We start from the raw sequence: 17,082 nt of genomic DNA, 5'->3' as shown, positions 1-17,082 counted from the left end.
AGACCATGTGGTTAGCTTTATGGCCTCTCCCAGTTCCCTACCAGCATAACCACAGGGATGTGCTGGAAGTGCCTGGCAGACAGGAGTTCCCATAGTGACCCTTGTAGAAAAGTTTACAAAACAACTCATTACCTCCTGGGTCATATTCCTCTAAAAACATGGCTGTTCTGAGGTCCTAGCTGGCAGCTTAAAGCTTCCCAAAGCATGGGCCAAAGAAAGGACTGCTGCTTGCACTCTCCTCTTCAGCCACAGAGAGCGTTGCCTGCCAGCAGCTGCCACAATAGTTCAGTTCTTTGCTTGTGCATGTTGCATGGGAAATACGTCAGTTTAAGTCAACATGTGACAATCGCCTCCAGTCACTGCTGGCTTAGGCAGGACGAAGCAGGCTGAAGATGAGCTTGGTAACTATTTCCATTACTTAGTCCTAAGGCCATCCTGTTCCCCACCATCATAACCACAGACTGACAGAGCCTTCTATCCTTAACACTGGCAGCCTATTATGACACAGCTGAGTAGAAAATTCTCCATCTCCTCACCTTTTTGAGGCAATCTGTGCCATTTCCTTCCTTCTTAAAGGAGCAAAAGCGTACTTCATTCACTACCACATTAATACTGTAACAATAGCCTACAAAGGAACGAACATATATTTGTTCAACCCATCACCTCCCATCCTACTGTCTTCTCTGATGCGACAGAGAAGCCATCACCACGTTCCTCACCTCCTCTTTCCCAAAACCACCATTCAGTACCAATCAAGCACCTGATTAGGGCAGCAGACATCAGAAAACAGCATTCCCCTAGCAACACACAGCAGTGTCAACACTTTCTGCTTTTCCCAGACAAGCAGAAAAGCACATGTACCCCAAAGAGAGCACCAGAAACTTACTGTAATCCCTTGACAGCTGAAAGCAGCTTGCAAATTGATCTGACAAAACTCCCTCCTTTGCAGTATTACAGGCTCTGTTCTCTGCAACAGCTAACCAACAGTCCCTAGCCTGTCTCCATATTATGTGCATTACACACACGCACACCCCTCAGCACTCGTTTGGCACATGGTCCAGAAAATGTCAGCATTGTAATGGGTAAGCTGCTATGGCAGCCAGAGTAGACCACTCACTTGAAGGAGCTTTTTGTTGCAGTAATGAGAAGGTTGAAAAACCATTTGCTAGAAGTCATCTCCCTGGGGCCTCAGCATCTCACCGTCTGCAGGAATTAGCGGCTTGCCATTTGCTATGTGCAAGCAACACCTTCCTTCCTTCTTTCTTCCTTCTGGCTCTTGTGGGTGCAGCCATGACACAGTTTGTGAGGAAGGTATGCGTAGGTGTGCAAGGATTTGGATTTATGTCTCCCCTACCTTGGCCTCTGCAGGATCTCTTCACACATGCCAAGTAGTACAGCACCTGCAGCACTGAGAGTCTGAAGAATGGGCAAATGTCTAGAGGAGGAATAAGGTGAGGGGTCCCCCTTACAGAACTGAGTGCAAATGGAACTATCAGTGTCAAATTAAAGCAGGGTTTTTTCTTAAGATTCAGTTCTGGTAAAAAAGAGCAGCGAAAAAGTAGAAGGGAACATTCCCTCTCACCCCCTGCAGTTCTGGCTCACCAGTGAATTGTTGCATACAAGAGCAACTAATCAAAAGATCATGGAGCATAGCATCTTTCAGGCGGACAAACCAGGATCAGATCCTCTGTCCCCTAGCCTGATACAAGGGTATTTTCAGTGACAGAAACCATCATGCCAGCAATGCAGCCAAGCCCAGAGCTGAAAGTTTACTCAGATACAGAAAAGTGGCTTGAGCCGACAGGGAAACTCTACTGGAGTCTGATGCTGGGATCAGGCCACTAAGCTACAGAGCATCATATGTCCTCTTCTGTGTCAATCAGTTCTTGTGCCCTTGTCCAGCTGCAGCTGAAGTGCAGAAGAGGAGGGAGAAGGAAGGTGAAACCATTATATCTTCCTGAGAGATCAGAAAGAGAGTCTCAAAGAAAAAGCCCAAGAGCAAAGGGTTTTCAGAGTTCTCGAGAGAAGGAGGGAATTGCAGAGAAAAGCAGTAAAGCAAGGAGAGAAAAGGATATGGAAAAAAAGGAAGCAAGATTATTCTATTTTAGCATTATTTCCTAAGGAAATGAGCCTTAATGCAATCATTTAGCTGGTTTCCCTCCCCCCAGCCCCAAAATAATACTTGAACCAATTGGCCAATTTCTCTCAAATGTGAGAGGGAGGCAGATAGGAAATTTCTACATGACTTTTGAAAATGAGGAGCTGCATAGAGGAGAGCCCTGCTGAGGGCAGGGTTGCTAAGCAGAAAGCTACAAGACTCAAGGTCAGGAGCCAGCAGGAGGAGAATTAGGAGACACAGAAGGCAAATAGGGAACAAATCTCATTTCCTTTGCTAACCAGCTTAGGGATAACTGATTTTATGCTAGCCCTAGAAGAGGCCAGGAGAAAATGAAGTGAATTCAGAGCCACCAGCTCTTTGTGAAGAGTTCCTGGGCTCTACGTCTCCCTCGTGGCAGAGAGGGACCCACTGCAGCTTCTGTTTTCAAGCAGTCAGCCCCCACCCAGGAAAGCAGTTGCTGATCTCTGGGGGCCCCTCACTCTGCTCCTTAGAAAGGCATTGGGAAGGGAAAAGCAGAGCACAGGCAGGTAGGATAGTGTTTTTAAGAGCCACACAAACACCTATGCCCAGCACATCTTCCTAGCAGAAACAAGGTGGACAAACAGTAAATAATGGTTTGTCACTCTCTTAAGAGGGAAAAGCATAACATAGAACAAGCAGCAATGGGAGATAAAAGTGGGTCCCAGGCAGAAAAGGAGGAATAAAGTCAAGCTAAGTGAGCAGCCAGCATTAGTTAAGTGACCTTAATGTACCAGGAATGCTGCCCTGCCTGGCCCCCGCAGCGTCAGGGAGCCAGTTGGTCCACTGACAATTGCCAGCTGTGTCCTTCCGAGGGCGTCAAGGTGCTGAAAAGCCCTGCAAAATGGAAAGGATCCTGTCCTGGCCAGGTTTTGAAGAACTTTCAATGCTGAGCCCATCTTTCCCAATGGACTTCCAGGCATCCAGGTTTCTTTCCTGAAAATTCTGATCCCAGACATGTTTTCAAAGAAGGGCAGACAGGCAATAAACCAGTCCCCAGAGTACTCCCAGCCTTTTCCAGTTCACTGCTGAAACTGGAGGTGATCCAAAATAAGACAGAATAAAACCCATGGTAAAACATGCACAGTGAGATAAATCCCCCATCTCCTCAGTGATATTCTTGGCCTCTTAAAGTCCCAAAGTGAGACAAGGGGAGAAGGCAGAGACAAGATTGTGTTCCTCTCTGACCTGGAAGTTCTCTGTCCTTGAATGGATCATCAATCTCTGTGCTCTTCGATCTGGCATCGCTTTCACACACTGGGGTCTCATAGCTGAAAAAGGAGAACAGCAGATGCTAAACTATGTGATATAGCTTTAGTGTCACCAGATGGTTGCAGAGGTGTTGTGTCTTATCTGCTTAGTGCAGGGGAAACAAATAGACCTGTAGAAGAAATATTATTCTCAAGCATCTCTGCTTATGGACAGTCAGCAACAGCAGAAGTAGAAAGAGAAGGAAGAGCATACTCTGAAGTCCAGTACCAGCTACCAGCCCAAACCCAAACAGCACAAGGCCTTCTTCCTCTTGTGGACACAGGCTGAGCTTTTTCCCAAAGCTGTCCATGTTCTGCAGAATCATTGTATCTAGCAGAGTTTAGGTCCCAACTCCTACAAGCCTGTTTTTGTACCTTGCCAGACTAACAATTTGTTTCCAAACCCCAAGCGAGAAAAGATTCCCCAGGTAGTTTTAAGATATAGAGTAACTTAAAGAAAAACTTATAATTGGCTGAAAAATCTATTAACGCACAACCAAGCAGTCTTCTAAATCTGCACTGGTCAGGATCCAAGTGGCAGCAGCATGGAAGTATAAGCAGAGGATAATGCAACAAAGCCACTTCTCTTTTCACTGCTCTTGCCCCTGACCTGTGCTCTTAAGCAAAGCCTGGGTTTCTGCTACCCAAAAAGTCTGCAAGCCAGCGAAAAAAGGTTGCTTTGCATGAATACTTAACACAGAGGAAAGCAAGGGCAGTAGTTACTATGCATCAGCTCCTACAGAGAGGGAGCTGCATAGCAACATTCAATAGGAAACATCACATACGGCATTGCTAGCTCTAAGGAAGGTAGTACAGAGCTGAGCGCTCCAGAGGTAGGAATTTATCTGATATAGCAACAGTATTTTTTTTATATCTCATCTTCTCCAGGCAGGCATCTCACCAGGCCTATATCTCTTACCGAGTGGAAGTACCAGGCAGGGGGCGTCCCGTGTCCACCAGGACACACCAGCAGTACCCAGTCGACTGGTGGCATTGCACTGGTTTGTAGAGGCCTCCAGGAGCGCACTCGGGGATGACGATACCCTCACGGGGGTTCTGCCTGGCCTCCTCCAGGGCGCTCTGTCTTTCCTGGTCGCAGGAGTGAACTTTCTCTGGAAGACGGAGGGAGGTTGGAGAGGGTGGAGAAAAAATTCAAATCAAGATCACCTTCCTCAGCTCAGCAGGATATGGGTATCCTTCACATCAGGAGACCTTTGTAATCTGTTTTCTTCTCAGCAAACACCAGTGTATCTACCTCCCTAGGAATTCAGGGACTTCTGGGTCAAGAGCTTCCTCCTACATTTAGCTGTGACACAACAAGATTATGGATTATAGATATTGACTGCCAAGGGCCCAGCAAGCAAGGAAGAGCAGGAAAACCTGTTCCCGTTCACCTAAGTTTTAGAACAGAGCTATCAGATAACAATAATTAATTATTACTGCAGCCACGGGGTAAGCATTTCCCAGATGATGTTTTCGCATACCGAGAGTTCCTAAATTGTGACATTTATTTTCCAGTTAAACAAAGGAGGCAAACACCCTGCCCTGTCCCACCATCTCTTTCTCTAGACTGCAACGCACTCCTCCTTCTCAATAGCACTTCTCCAACATGATCCCAAGAGGAGCAGAGAGTTATGTTTTAACACTGCTTTATCCAGTGCAGAGAGCACCTGCACACACCTCAGCAGGGAACAGAATGGGATAGCCCATTCTATCCACACTGCCATCACCTCTCCAGCACCATTGTTCTCACCTGGAAAACAGAAAGCACCCACCATTGCTTCCTGCTGAGGGGTAGGTAGGACCCTGTCCCTTAACAGCTTATTACACAGAAAAGGTTATTTCTAAGGACATTGTCAACCAGAGAACAGTACACAGATGGCAAACACCAAAGAAGAGAGAGGAGCCCAGAAGTGGCTTCTGCAGCCAGCCTGGCACCTTCAGCTCTCACGCTGCCTCTTCAACCACTGCCTGCAGAGGAGTGACAGATGCATGGAGAGGTGCCAGGCTGCTGCCTCTTATTATGGACCAGCCATTAAAGGGGGAAGAGACCCACAGAGTACCCAAGACCTATTTGGCTCAACAGCCAGAAGTCTTCAAACATTTTGGCCCTTTGAGGAGTAGGAAAATTATTTCAACTTTGGGAAGCACTGAAGGTATTACAGAGAGGAAAAAAGCGTGCATGTAGGACAGAAAGCAATCAAAACAGCTGATCACAGGATTTAAAGCATATCTAAGTGTAGGGTAAAAAAAGAGAACAATAACACTAACTTTTTTCCTTAGGAGAATGACAAAAACCAGAAGTAGGAACAGTTCTCTCCTTCCCTAGCTTTCTTCTCCCTTGCAGTTTACTCTGGTTTGTTTTTTTTTTTTATAAATGAGCCACAACATCTGAAATTCCTTGCCACAGCCAATAATCCCCTCAAGCTTTCAATACATAAAATGCTTCAGAACTGACGGGAATGACATCACAGGTTCATCCGAAACCTGCAGATGTTTGCACGGTCAGCCAGCAGATGTGGCATGACCTCAGCACCCTGTCACCAGGACGGGCTCAGCACACAATTAACACACACTCACTGTTTCCCTGTATTTTGCCTGCCTGTCTGTACCCCATCAGTTACATCTTATAGTTTGGTGATAAATTCTGGTGCAGAGTGTAATTTTTGTTCCATATTTGGGGAACAGAAGGTGTTCTGATTCACAACTAGAATTTCTCAGCTTGGTAGCAGTAGGTACCACACAAACTCCAGCTGGTCTGCACAGCATCACCTGGGTACAGCATGCTTTGGGTACCAGCAGCACTTTTACTGGTTTCTCATTGAACTGTAGCAGCTAAAGAGTCTCAGAGACCCAGAATGGTTTCCCTCTCCTCAACATTTCAGATCACTGTTGAGGCTGGGAATGTGTAGGGCACCTGAACTTTGCCACACACAAACCCACACAACCGAAACACAGAATAAAAACTTTTAAGTGTCGGCAAGTCTGACTCAAGCAGAGAGAAACTTGATCAGGAAGGAGCAGAAGGGGATAAAGTCAACAAAAACTGAAAGGGAGCTCAAGCCTCAGCTGATATTTAAGCTGACTTCACTTTGCTGACAGATTTCACATCTGAAAAAAAAAAAAAAAAAAGAAAGGCCCCGTGACTGTTCCCAAGCTGTACTTGGACAGAGAAGTCATTGAGCGAGAGGCCTGCAGGGTCCTTAACAAACCACTTACATCACGAGGGGCCCCCGCTTGCCTGTGGTCTGCCGACAGCAATTCACACCTTAGCCCTCAGGTGAGCAGGATCATTCATGCAGCTTGGGGAAGTAACAGGGGCACAATTCCCTATCATTATTTTATATAATAAGTAAAAGAAAAAAACCCCACAAACTTCTGCTGAAGAGAACTACATTCCAGGAATTTTTTTATCTAAATCCCCAAGGTTTCCTGAGTACACAAAGTCAAACCAAGATCACTCAAGTCCTTTGAGTGTTGCAAAACTAGCACTAAAAATTACTCTGAAAAAAATAAAGGGGTGTCAGAACAAAAAGATATGCCACTTTTCTTGAAATCAAGAAAAGAAGAAAGAAGAAAGAATAAGTGTCTTCTAATGAATTAGTATCTTATTGCACATATATTTGCAGTTACGTATGCAAATTACACAAAATAAATGTACATACTTACACACACATTTGTACTATGCCATAAAAAGTGGTTAAAAATTTTCTGCACATATTAGCAGAAATTTGTGGGAATTGAATAGTCACAGCATTTACAACCAGAATACAGAACTAATTGGTAGCAACTCCTGTTTGAAGGGTGTTTAAAGGCTGAGTGAAACAAATCTTACAGGTTTTGTTCAGCTGACATCAAATAGATGTAATGATGCAAAAGCACCCATCGTCATCAGTATTCCTGTCATTAGCAATGATAGCAGTACAACTGAAATAACAGGGAGATCAGATTTTTCTCATTTCTACCATACATCTTGAAATAGCCACTATGAAAGTCCCATCTGTTCCATCACATCCTGAAGAACATAAAACAGACATACTGGGTCAAACCGAAGGCCCAACTTGTCTCTGTTTCAGCTCCGGTTTGCAGTCATTCCTTCCCTGCCTCTCACTGCTTTAGATTCCTACTTCATGTCTTTTACATGCTGAAGAGTCCCAGATGACCCAGTTGTTCCTTCTCTGAACCCTTTCCAGATCTACCATACCTTCCCTGAGCTAGAAGGGATCACAACATCAAACACTTTGACACTACAAGGAGGTTCTAAAAAAAGCCCTGTGGAAAGTTCCTTCAGTGACATCTCTCTACTAAGCAGAAGAAAGTATTAACTAGCGCTAACCCCCAGAGAGGCTCTTTCCTCCAGGCTATCACTCTAACAGCACTTAATTCCCTTAAAAAATGAACATGAATATTAACATTTGGGGTGTATTTCAACAGCCAGCAAAATCAGCTGGGAAATCCATACCTTCAGCTTGCCTAGTATGGGACTTGGCATGAACTGCATGTACTGTCACCCTGAAAGACAGTCTTGCAGGTAATGAGGGGACCATCAAATGCTATCCCAGCTCCAGGACACTGAAGTCAGTCTGTTCCAGTCAGACTGCTTACTGGAAACTTTGCTGTTGTTGCCAAGACCAGGTTTATGGAGGATAGTGAAAGCCTATGGCCAAGCTAGAAGGTTTAATGCCAGCTATGAAATTAAGCTGTCATCTTAGAAAGAAACATATATTTATTATATGTGCAGGGTACTTAAAGTCTATTCCCTGTTTGAGTTAATGGGGGTTGCAGGCACAGAAAGATAGAGAAAAAAGGTTTTCCTTCTTTCTCTATCTTAAACATTTAGAGAGAGAAGAACATTTAAGACAGCAAGTCAGTGGGACACAAACAGCCTTCCCAGGACCAACAATAATATTACACACACACCTTTTTTTTTTTTTAAAGGCACTGTCACATTCCCCTATTTTCTGCCATCTCTGTTTTCACTTAAGACAACCACCAGCAAAGAAGCTGAGTAACACTTACTAACTTGCTGTTGCTGGGGAGCAAAACCTTCAGGAGACAGCAAGTCCAGATTACAACAAATCCAGTGACAGCAGAAAAAAGATAGGGCATGCGCACACACACACCCCCCAAAGAGAATCACTGGCAGAGATACCCATTTTACATTAACTGCTCAGCTCTAAAATGCTAGCTGTTTGTTCCTTTTTATACTTGACTAGGACTAACACTCCTTAAAACATTTTTAAAAGTAGTGTCTCTGAAGCCATTGAGCTATTGCAGGAAAACAGGGCTTGGACATCTGCAGTTGTACATTATTTATGCAACAATTTTCCCCTAGTAATGGCCTTCTGACAAATGGTCAGATTCATAAAAAGGTCTCTCATTCCTGGTCCCTTAAGTACACCCATTCAAACATACATCTAGTGCCTGCACAATAAAAATAAAAATGATCGATGAGGTAAGGGACTCATCTGTCTAATAAACTAGATGGTTATTAAGGAGATGGGGTGTTTGTTTACCTTACAAAGCTGAGAAGAGAGGGTGTCTAGCAACATCTCGCCAAAGGCTTGTGCTTAACAGCTCTCATGCTCAGCTTGCAGGGCTAGATGCAGCCAACGTGCTGCTCTGGGGAGGAGGCAGCCTCCCCCAGCTGCTCTCCTAACACATAACAACTCTCATTGCTATCAGAACCAAAGGACCAAGCATCAGCCACCAGGGTTGTGAGGATGCTGTGGATAATTAGGGTGGGACATAAGGAAGAACTGCCATGCAACCACAGCAGATTATTTTAATATTGCTCTTCTGCACCCAATTTTTTTCTTATTAAAAGAAAAGGGAGACTGCGACACCAAAACCAGCCACCTTGGAGAGAACTCTACACCCCTGAGAGACAGGAGTCCTTCTTCCAAACCAGGCAAAAGAGAGGATCTAACCTCCCCCTGTGCTTCTGCCCAGCCCAAATGAACCTATGTGAATAGTCTAACCCCAGAGCTACAGGCTATGCCAGGCAGGGCAAATTTTCTTCTCTTTCCCTCTCTTATTTCTTTTGACCAGAAATTCTGTCTGGACCAGGGAAACTTTTCCCATGGAGTTCCCACAAAAAGCTTCAGTTTTAATGAACAAGCATTCATCAGAAGGGGAGGAAAAGGTCTTTTACTGAAGGATTCTTGACCAATCCCCATTGTTAGTGCTGCAACAGGGACCTGACTTCAAAATACCATTTCAAAAAAAACAAAACACATGCCTCCCAATTTTTTTTGTTCAACTCCCAACTTTCCCCTCTGTGAGGAACTAGTGCAGCACAGAACAAAAGGCAGCAGTATGGATATCTAGTGCCAAGTTCCTACTGACATCCTATGCCAATCCTAAAAGTGAGGACTAAGTGTCTTTGTGCCTCAGTTTTCCTCTCAGTGGGAGAAAGTGTTAGCCTGTCTCCCAGGGAAGCTTAATTCAAACAGGGTTGATTTCTCATTTTTATTTAGCTTATCTTTATACTGCTCTGGCAGAGAAGAGGAGCCTTGAACTGCTTATTTTATCATAGCATGTACACCCGCTTAAAGGTGCTTTTGCATTGTGTAAGGGAGCTCTAATGTGAACAGGACCCAGGTGCTCTCCAGGAGAACAGGGGCCTTGTCCCAGTACAGAGTTTATAAAAGCTGCAGGCAGCAAGCACAGCCTCATTCCACAAAGCTGAACACAGGTTGTATCAGCAGCCCAAATCTGCATCCCTTGCACCTCAGAGGGGAAAGAGAATTTGAAAGCCTTGGGTATGGACATACACAAGGGCTGGCAGGACTAGCAAAGTAATGTGGTGAATAGGCACTAGCTACATGTCCCCCGAGCAGGGGGCTGTGGGTGGAAGGAGAGAAACAACGCCTTCTGTGTTTACTAGGAGCACAACAGCTGAGCAAATACGGCTCATGGGGATAGCATAAATCTCTCTGCACCTCTGTTAGTCATCAGCACTGCTACCCACTCCACCCTGTTCTGTCTGGGACCATGGTCCTTCCAGGGTATTCTGGCTAATGTAGAGAGAAAAACAAACCTTACAGGTGCTCCCAGACTGTACCAGTTGAGCAGTTCTTGCTTTACCTTGGTACTCAATTTCATTTCTCAAGGCATAGGCTACAGAGGAAGCAGAGGTTACTACATGTTCCAGTGCTGAACAAGTACAATGCAAAGGTTTAACAGGTGGCTTATAATTTTTAAAAAAATGCATTGTTCCAAGTGGTTCATTAAACTGCACCTATCCAGGAACACATCCTTCCCCTGCCATCCTTCTGGTCAAAGTGATAAAGCTGCACTGCACTCCCACCAGTGTTACGTGATGAGAAGCCTAGTCAATATCTACCCTCTAGCTTGAAATAAGGAGGAATGGCTGAAGGAAGCACTGTTCCAGGGATTAGAGCGAACTTGCTGAGGGACTTCTTAATGCACAGTTTGTACTCACTTTGCAGAACCTGTGAGCACGGGGTGCTGCCCAGCTAGGAAAGCAGTCTGCTCCACAGGGTTTCCAAACCACGCAAGAATAAAGCTCCATGCCTGCACATCTTGAAACCTGCCAGTTGAAAGCTACCTGTCCCTGCAGTTCTAACTCTTTCAGTCAGAGCTTGGACTCTTTCTACCATCCCACCTCTCAGAGAGTCACACACATAGTCCTTGCCCTCCTAGAGCTGTAGCCAGAGGAGCTGAAGGATGGCAGAAAGAACAAGACTTTTTATGGCTACAGTACATCACACTGGCAAAAAAATGCAAATATTCGCATGTTCATATACAATGCATTAGACAGAGTTCTGATTATATTCTGGTTCATTAGAGTATATTATAAGTTGTGTCATTATCATGAGCAAGAGAGGGAAATGTAGATTATACGCAATTATGATATAGTTGCCTAAAACTGCACATTAAGAAAACCATGCTCCAAGAGGAAAGGTCTCAAATCTCTGTGAAACAGTTCTTCAGTATTGAAAGTGATCATGAGACTTGTGTCAAATTAAATGATCCATTTGGCTAGTGGAACATAGCATCCAATTTACAGACAGAAATTCAGGAAAGAATTCAAAGTCATCTCAATAAATGGTTTTAAATCAGTGTGATCACAACTTACAAGTACAAACTATAACAATCAGCAAGGAGAAATCCAGTGCATGGAGAGGAAGTTACTGCTGAGAGAGCAAGACTTGGAAAAAAATGGACAGGAGCTTAGGTAGGCCCCAAAAAAGTCTGTAACTTCATGACATTGCAAACAACAACAACAAAATCAGAACAGGTAGATATAGCTGTGGGATGTAGTGACAGGGGCCTCACATAAGAAACAGGTACTAAGGACTGGTGAGCCTTTAAATCAGCCCTGTGTCCAGCTCTGGGCACTGCACTTTGAGGGAGAAGTGGATCATCTGGCAAGAGTGCAGGATAGAGCCAAGGGAACAGGCAGAAGTCTAGGAAACTTGATCTATGAGAAAAGGCTGAAAGAATTCCATTTGTTTAGTCTAGGGATGACATTCAGTCTTCTGAGACATAAAAGCTGTTATATAAAAAAAGATGGTCATAGATCATCTTTTTTTCTTCCCCATGGGTAGTTCAAGTAGCAGTCAGCTTACTTGGAGAAAGGAGGTTTAGGTTTGGTACAAAAAAAAGCCCTGGTGATTAATTGTTCACTCATTGGAAGAGGCAGTGGGATCCTTGTCGCTGCATTAGGAACAGGTTACACGTGTCAGAGCTGCTGTTAACTGGATATGACCCTGAGTTAAAATGGGCAGGAAAAAAGCTATGTGACCTCTTCAGATCTTTTCCACTCTCCTCACAGAGACTGAGAAGCTCCAACAGATCCTAGATGACTGAGGGAACCTCTTTGCAAATACAGCCTAAAATCTTCAAGATATTTGATCTGGTTTAAGGTTACAGATTTTGGGTTCTGATCTTCCTAATGCACCTGGCTTTCATATTCTCTATGACAGCTGTAGCTATGCAGTACCTTCACGACAACAGTTTCCACACTTTGAGCAGAGAAAGTTTGGCACCAAAATGTAGCCCTGTTGAGTTCTTTATATCAGGATGGTCCCTCAGCAGTAGAAAAGCTTTCAACCTTAGACATTGCCCTTGTGATTTTGAGAAGCAGCTACTTAGAGTCTGCGTTTTTTCTTCCCTAACTCCTCTTTTCCATTTCACATAGTTTCTAAGCACTGTTAGCTTGTAGCATACCTAGCTTTGAGATAAGCCACCTGTCTTTGAACACATTAATTCATTTTCCCTATAATCCTGTCTCACTCCACTGTTTCCACACTGAGGAATGCTATTCAATAAAATGAGAAGCCATAGGTGTTTCCACTGGAGCCTCAGCATTACTGGGAAACTATTTTCATTTCCACACCTGTTTTTAATAGTGCTTGGAATAACTAGCACAGCAATTGTTGGAGCACTTGCCTACCTCTGCTGGCTGGAGTATACAAGCACACTATTTTTACAGTACTGTAAGTGTATAATTATAGGACACCAAATAGAAAGCTTTTGTAAACTATCACAGGCAGGTAAAAAAATATTTCAGACTGGTCTACCTAACTACAGTAACACTCCTTTTTTTATGCTACTGCTGGTGAGTAAAAGGGAGGGAAGACAGACAGGTTTATAGTGATGAGTCTTTTCATGTAATGACAGATCAGCTTTTTCCTGTAGTATTTAGCACGTTGCAGAGAGGCAGAGGGAATTGCCTGACAGGAGTGCTAGCACTCACTCTTGGCCACTTCGCTTGAGCCAGGTTGACTCTGGGCAAAATATTCAGGCTTTGGATGTTCAGTGACCTAACACAGGAGGTTCAGACATCAGCCCCAGGACAGAGAAACTGTTCCTGCTGCATCAGTGTCATGAGATGGAGGTAGCCCTCTTCCACACTCTGGATTGAAAGGCAAGGGAAGGACTAGAGTAATACTGTAGCTGAGGTTAGTGTTCTTCCCTGGAGGATTTCTCTGAATTGCAGTCTTACACAGGCAACAGTCCCTCCAGCTGTGGGATCTCATGCATTCTGGGGAGTCCAGCTCCAGAGAGAAGCTGCAGTTCTGTGCTGTTGGAGCCTGTTGAATGAGCCTAAAATCAGGTGGGAGATGACACCAGCAGGATCACAGACCTCCCTGCATCATAACTGGTGAAACTGGAGAAATGCCATTCCATTCACCCAGAGTCAGGGCACACAGTTTAACATATCTTCCTCTCTCATATGCCCCAGTAGATTGAAGGCTGCCCTGCTTTTTAAACACGCTCCCACTTCTTTGCAGGGCTCTGAAGGTGGATTCTCTGCCCAGCCTTCTTTCCTGACTCTTCAGGGAAAAGCCTTGCAGCTAAGCCACGCCTGAACTGCACCACAAAAGGTACTCACTGGTTTCCATTGACCACTTTCTTATTTTGGTGGTCTGGCAAAATGCAAAAGTGAGAGAAAAGGAACACGAGGGTGGCAGCTTTTACTCATGTCCCTCACAAAAATATACACAGCTCTCTTAGAACACAGGTCACAGGCTTGTTGACATCAGACGGTTTGAAAGTAAAGAGACCAAAGCTGACATTTTCCTCAAGTGTCCCATGCTGCTACTCCACAATCCCTACTGACATTCCTGCAGGGCCTCACACATTTCCCTCCTTATCTACTCACTCCTTCTCCAAGGCCCACCAAAGTGGAAAGCCTCTTAACCCTAAGCCTGGCACCAGAAGAAGGAAGCTCTCATGGGAGGGGTAGGGTTTTCCAGCAGTTCTGGAATGCAGCTCTGCTCTCACAGCGTTGTGCTCTACTAGGTGATAACCATGGCCTCCTTGGACAATGCTAGGGGCAGCAGACAATCTTAGGGATACACTGACCTGTGTACCACTGAACTTTTTTTTCTTCAGTTGTTTCCTTGCAAATCACTTGGGTCCTCAATTCTGCAATTTCTAAACCCCACCAGGGCTTTTGGTTTCAGGAGAAGCCTAGGTCTAAACCTTTTCCAGAGGGAATCTAGGAGCACAGGTCAAGCAGTTACTTTTAAATGGGTCCTCCTTCCTTCGGAACGTTATAATCTTTCTTGTCAAGTTGAAAGGAGCATTTCAAGAGAGGCAGGAAGATGAGTAAATGCATGTAAGTCTACCTGCAAGCATGAACAGATGTTGAAATGGATGTCTGAAGTGCAGATCCACATACTAGCCTGTGTTGAACGCTGCTAGTACATACAGTGAGGAGCACTTTGCTGCTAAAGAATTACTTCAAGTCAATGCAACCCCTTCAATATGAACCAGCTTCTGCTAAAAAGCAAAACAAACTACACAAAGTTGACCTCTCTACCCCGTTTGTTCCTGTACGTCCAGGTAGTGTCTGGTGCTGGAGCTTATTTCCTTTCCTTTTCCCCTCCAAATCCTCAGGGGTTTTAAATACAGGGTTTTCTTTCCCTTTCACCCCAGCTTCTTATATCTTTGTCCCCCCCTCCTACTGCTCCCTGTCCACTCACCTTAACTGGCAGCTGTAGCGTAGCAGTTATGACTCCATGTCTAGAGTAATTTGTTTTCTTTCTTTAGGGGATAAGGAGGGGGGAGTGACTGAATTCTTTGGGAATGATTTATCACACAGCACTCAGGGGGAGCTTCATTTATTTGCCTAGCTGCATATGGTTTAACACCTATGGTTGCATGCCGATTATTATACAATGTTATTTTTCCCACTTGTATACTTTGCACCTTTTCATAGAGCAGATTAACTGGTCCCCAATGGCATGTTATTTATGACTTTGTTTGCTGGCTGTCTGGGAAGGGTCCAGGTCCTAGATTCTTCCATTCTCCCTGCTTCTGCTCTCCCCTACACACTCCTTTCTTGACCACACCTGTCATATTGAGACTGTGGGAGAATCACACTTGGGCATCACGTATATCGTACCTTCTCAGAACTTCCAGGAGGGAGGGAGAGACAGAGGCGTACCAAGCAGCAGTCAAGACAGGAGGGGATGGTTGAACCACAGACAGAGCCAGAGGGAAAGAAGGGGTAGAAAGTTAAGGGAGAAACATCACATTTTGGCTTGCAAGGAAGCAGGAACTAGGTAGAGAAGAGCACAGATATTTGCTGTGAAAACGTAATTGAATTAGTAAGTTTTCATACCATACTCAACAGGAATTTCTCCTGAGATTGCTTCATTTGGTATCAAGGCAGAATCTAAATTAAAATTAATTCAAAACCAACCCAAAACAAGCCCTCAGAAAAAGAAGGGGTGGGAGGACTAATACAAAGGTCTGAAGATAAATAGTTCTGGCAGGTGGGACAGTAAAGTGACAGATTTTAGCCCAACAGTTTTGACAGGTCAGAGGCGCACTGTGTTGGGAGGCACTGACTCAAGATGCAGGACAAGAGCCAAGGAGAACGTGTTAATAGAGGATAGTAGAAAAGTCAAAAGCTTTCCAACTCATTGGTTCACTGCCATGAACTCCTGTTCTTGACATCATCAACAACAATTCTTTTTTCCCTCTTCAGCTATGGAGAAGTTCAAAAGCCACTACTCCCAGGTGTTATGCCCAGAGGAGATGGAAGCACCAAAATGTTCACCAAGGAGGACTGCAGTCAGCATTAGGATGTCATTCTGAGGCACCAAAATTTTCTAATTCCAATGCCACTGTACCATCTTATTCAGGTGTCACTAAAGCACAATTGTGCCTGACTACCTCCCCTTCTCGACCTGCCTTCCTGCTCAAGTGGGTGGAAGAAAAAGTTGATCTCATCTCCTCCACTTGGTGTCCTGACTAACAGCAAACAGCCACGGATTTTGAGGAAGAACCTACAATCCTGTAATAAACATTTGGACAGTAACTTTAACACAACTGGCATGGAGAGACAGCCAGTCAGCATGGGACTAACATAACTAGTTTAGTAGTAGCAGAAAGTAGGAGAAAAGTAGGAGAAGCAGAAGCCCATGGTCTCACGTGTCATTAAATAACAAGGTGGGGAGTGCTGTGCACCAAGAATAGGACAAAGATAGCTAAGGAATAAGGCTGAGAAGACAGGATAAAGACAAGTGAGAAACTGCCCCCATTCAAAACAGTGCTTTGCTTTTCAAGAGCTTCATCTGAATCTACCTGCAGTTCCCTGGTCTCTGCAGCATTCCATGTTTCCAAGGCACAAGGAAATTTGCTCCAACTCCAAATAAATATACATTCAACACAAATGCATGCACTGTCTCCCCAGTCTAGAAAATATAGGTCTTCAAGCTCCTTGGGGTTAGTCATCACTGCTAAAAAAGTCCTAATAACAAATCAAACTTTTGTCTAACCTTGGCTATTTTTGGTGTGTCCCACCAAAACTGCCATATTCCTTTTTAAGGGCAAATCAGCAGGCCCTGCCCTGTTACATGTTGGTTGGTCCCACCTGCCAATCTGACTCAGGAGGAACTACAGTGATTCTCAATATAGATGGCTTAAAAGTAAGATCCCATAAGTACTGGGATCCTAAAAAGACTCTATGACTAAGGCAACATACCCTGAGCATGTTCCCCTAGGAGCAATCACTATCCCTGATCCTTAAGAAAGGCATGCAGCAAAATGATATCACTTTCCTAAGTGAGTACTAGAAAGAGGGAGCTTTTTTGGGGTGCCATGGGGGTTTTCTTATCTTTTTTTCTGCAAGTGTGAAAAAACTTAAGGAACACAAACCAGAGAACCCAGGTCTTGGCAGTACACTTGATATAATCACATCCCACCTCA

At 44.5% G+C, this 17,082-nt stretch overlaps 1 protein-coding gene across 1 annotated transcript in view; it reads right to left on the bottom strand.

The window, feature by feature from the left end:
* SMOC1 (SPARC related modular calcium binding 1) overlaps window positions 1-17,082 on the bottom strand; it is a gene marked incomplete at both ends in the record, with an annotated part of 125,259 nt that overhangs the window by 13,277 nt on the left and 94,900 nt on the right. The window contains 2 exons of the mRNA XM_082000152.1: window positions 3,326-3,408; window positions 4,307-4,499. Coding sequence (XP_081856278.1) covers window positions 3,326-3,408; window positions 4,307-4,499 — 276 coding nt within the window. The remainder of the gene's footprint in view (window positions 1-3,325; window positions 3,409-4,306; window positions 4,500-17,082) is intronic.

The sequence above is a fragment of the Phaethon aethereus genome (genome assembly GCF_964289735.1).
Source record: "Phaethon aethereus genome assembly, chromosome: 5".
NCBI classification, from domain to species: Eukaryota; Metazoa; Chordata; class Aves; order Phaethontiformes; family Phaethontidae; genus Phaethon; species Phaethon aethereus.
This window is presented reverse-complemented; position numbering and strand designations above follow the sequence as displayed.